At 54.4% G+C, this 2,272-nt stretch overlaps 2 protein-coding genes across 2 annotated transcripts; both read right to left on the reverse strand.

Moving 5' to 3' along the window:
- On the reverse strand, positions 1–373 carry KVP18_005112 (uncharacterized protein; the record flags this gene model as incomplete). The annotated part of the gene is made up of 1 exon (XM_067949471.1): positions 1–373. A coding segment is annotated over one exon (373 nt), but the record flags the coding sequence as incomplete, so codon positions are not given.
- A 21-nt stretch (positions 374–394) lies between these two features.
- KVP18_001852 (uncharacterized protein) lies at positions 395–2,122 on the reverse strand (the record flags this gene model as incomplete). The annotated part of the gene is made up of 1 exon (XM_067952263.1): positions 395–2,122. One exon carries the CDS (start codon positions 2,120–2,122, stop codon positions 395–397), a length of 1,728 nt encoding a protein of 575 aa, XP_067808747.1.
- Positions 2,123–2,272: the final 150 nt, after the last annotated feature.

The raw sequence follows: 2,272 nt of genomic DNA on the forward strand, positions 1-2,272 counted from the left end.
CGACGTGTTCCTTCTGCATGTAAATGGTGTCAAGTTCGTATTCTGGCATCAGGCCACGGACCGTATCTTCCACGTATGAATCAATCTGTGCTTTCGGATCCGACAGCGTGTAGAAAGCTCGGTAGATCTTATCATCCGTGTCTGCAACAATTCGGTACTGGACAGCCAGGGTCAGTGTTACGAAAACATTATCCTTGGTCTTGCTCTCTACTGAGCTGTAGTTATTCATAACTCGCGTGGATAAGGTGCCGGCTTTCTGATGGTAGAGTGGAATCATCCAGTGCAACCCTCGCCGGCAGAGCTTGTCAAACTTTCCGAAGCCTTCAATGATTGTTATTTCGTCCTCCTTAACCACAGTAAAGATCTGACCCATCACGCACAATACACCGGCAAATTATTCTTGAACTTCGCCGCTGTGGTCGGAAGGAGCTTCATTTTGGTACGTGTCCGACTTGATCTCCGACTTGAAGTCGGACTTGACGTCAGACTTGGCGTCAGACTTGGCGTCAGACTTGGTGACTCTAGAACGGCCGCTGCGCTCAGAGCGCACTTCCGATTTCGGTCGCGAAGGCGGTCCTATCACAGAGCGTCCGCTGCGCCCTGAGACTGTGCCCCCTTTTGAGGCAGTCTTGCTGTGTTCGGAACGGGGTTCGGATTTAGCGGCAACAGAGCGCGCCCCAGATTTGTCGCCAGCGGATTTGGTGACGGATTTGGCGCCGGTGGATTTGGCACCGGCGGATTTGGCACCGGCGGATTTGGCACCGGCGGATTTGGCACCGGCGGATTCGGCACCGACGGATTTGGCACCGACGGATTTGGTACCGACGGAATTGACACCGTCTTCGAGCTCGGGTTGTGGAAGCGCGCTTACCTCTTCGTCCCTCGCGCCGTCAGACTCCGGGGATTTTTCGGGCCGGACGTAGTAGTCGCTTTCCCCCTCAACATCGGAGAAGATACTAGTTTCTTCACCTGACCTTGGGGGAATCAGTAACGTCCAGTTCTTGTCCAGCATGTAGTTCCTGACTGTAGCCAGGTGGCGTTCGGTCTCGTCAAAGTCGTTGCCGGAGCGCAGGTTGTAGTCTTTAACCTGCTCCTGGTCGATGGGACCAACATAGAATGGGGCAGCATTCGGATGCAATATCAGCAGACCATCATTGCAGATATGTGGGTTCGTTGCGAAGTCCTCCTGAGGCAGCAAGGTCATATGAGCCCGCTTAGGTCGCAACGCGGCGAACAGCGGATGTCGATTGCGTACGTCAGGTTGGGAAGGGTATCCGACGGGAAAGGTGACGCCAGGATGACTCTCTTTGACCCCCCATAGCCGCGTCTTAAGTTCCTTGACCACCAGTTGCGTCAGAGCTTCAGTCATCATGTCCGCTACCGCTTCGTAGATCGGGATGGACGAGCGTTTACCGCCCTTCCGCAAAACCTTACACGCGGCGTCAAAGTGAACAGCAGCGGTACAAGCGTAGAGGCCAACGTAGTCGTTGTCGATGTCGACCATGTCGCCGAGTGCGTAGGTTTTGGCCTGCCGCGGAGCTAGGGTCTGCTGTCGCAAACCGAACATCGTAATGCTCTTGATGCAGTCTTCCTGTTGCATTACCTGCCTAACCACGGCACCTATGCCTGCAACAGTTTCGCGTGTCTCCTCGAAGTCCTTCGCGTAGCTGATGCAAATATCCTCTTCATCGTACTTGTGAGCTGGGAAGATAGCCATGGCGGCAGCAGCCTGCACGATACGGGTCAGCTTCATTTCCACAAGAATGTCATTGGCCAGGTGGAAGAGACGCCACGCTCGCGCGTAGTTCCCGCCGCGAGGAGACGTCTGAGGATCGAAATCGCTAACTCCTGCGATACCGAAGAAAGCAAAGAACGTGGACCAATTGAAGAAGGGCTCCAATGCTTCGAAGGGAATTCGGCGCCAGTACTCGCGGCCGATAAACTCTGGAGGTGGCGCCTTTCTAGCAGCGGGGACTTGGTAGGCTCTGTCACGGGCGTCCTGAAGCGACATCGTTTCCGGGCGTATGGACGGCTTCATGTGCTTGTCGAAGTCCCATGTGGCGGGCTGCTGATGCAAGGTAAACGCACTCACCTCGTCCCGAGGGGCACTGCAGCAATGCATTTAGATCTCCTAGATTTAGAATGAGAATTCGATGAAATCAACACACATTCCACGTCACTTCAAGGTTCGGGAGAACACTTCTTTTGAAGTGCGCATCAGACGACCATATCCAGGTCGATACGAATGTGCTCAGTCCGATACGTGCACCAC

This window comes from the organism of the source record quoted next (assembly GCF_019968955.1).
Source record: "MAG: Porospora cf. gigantea A chromosome Unknown PgA_NODE_4166_length_2272_cov_298.461, whole genome shotgun sequence".
NCBI lineage: Eukaryota > Apicomplexa > Conoidasida > Eugregarinorida > Porosporidae > Porospora > Porospora cf. gigantea A.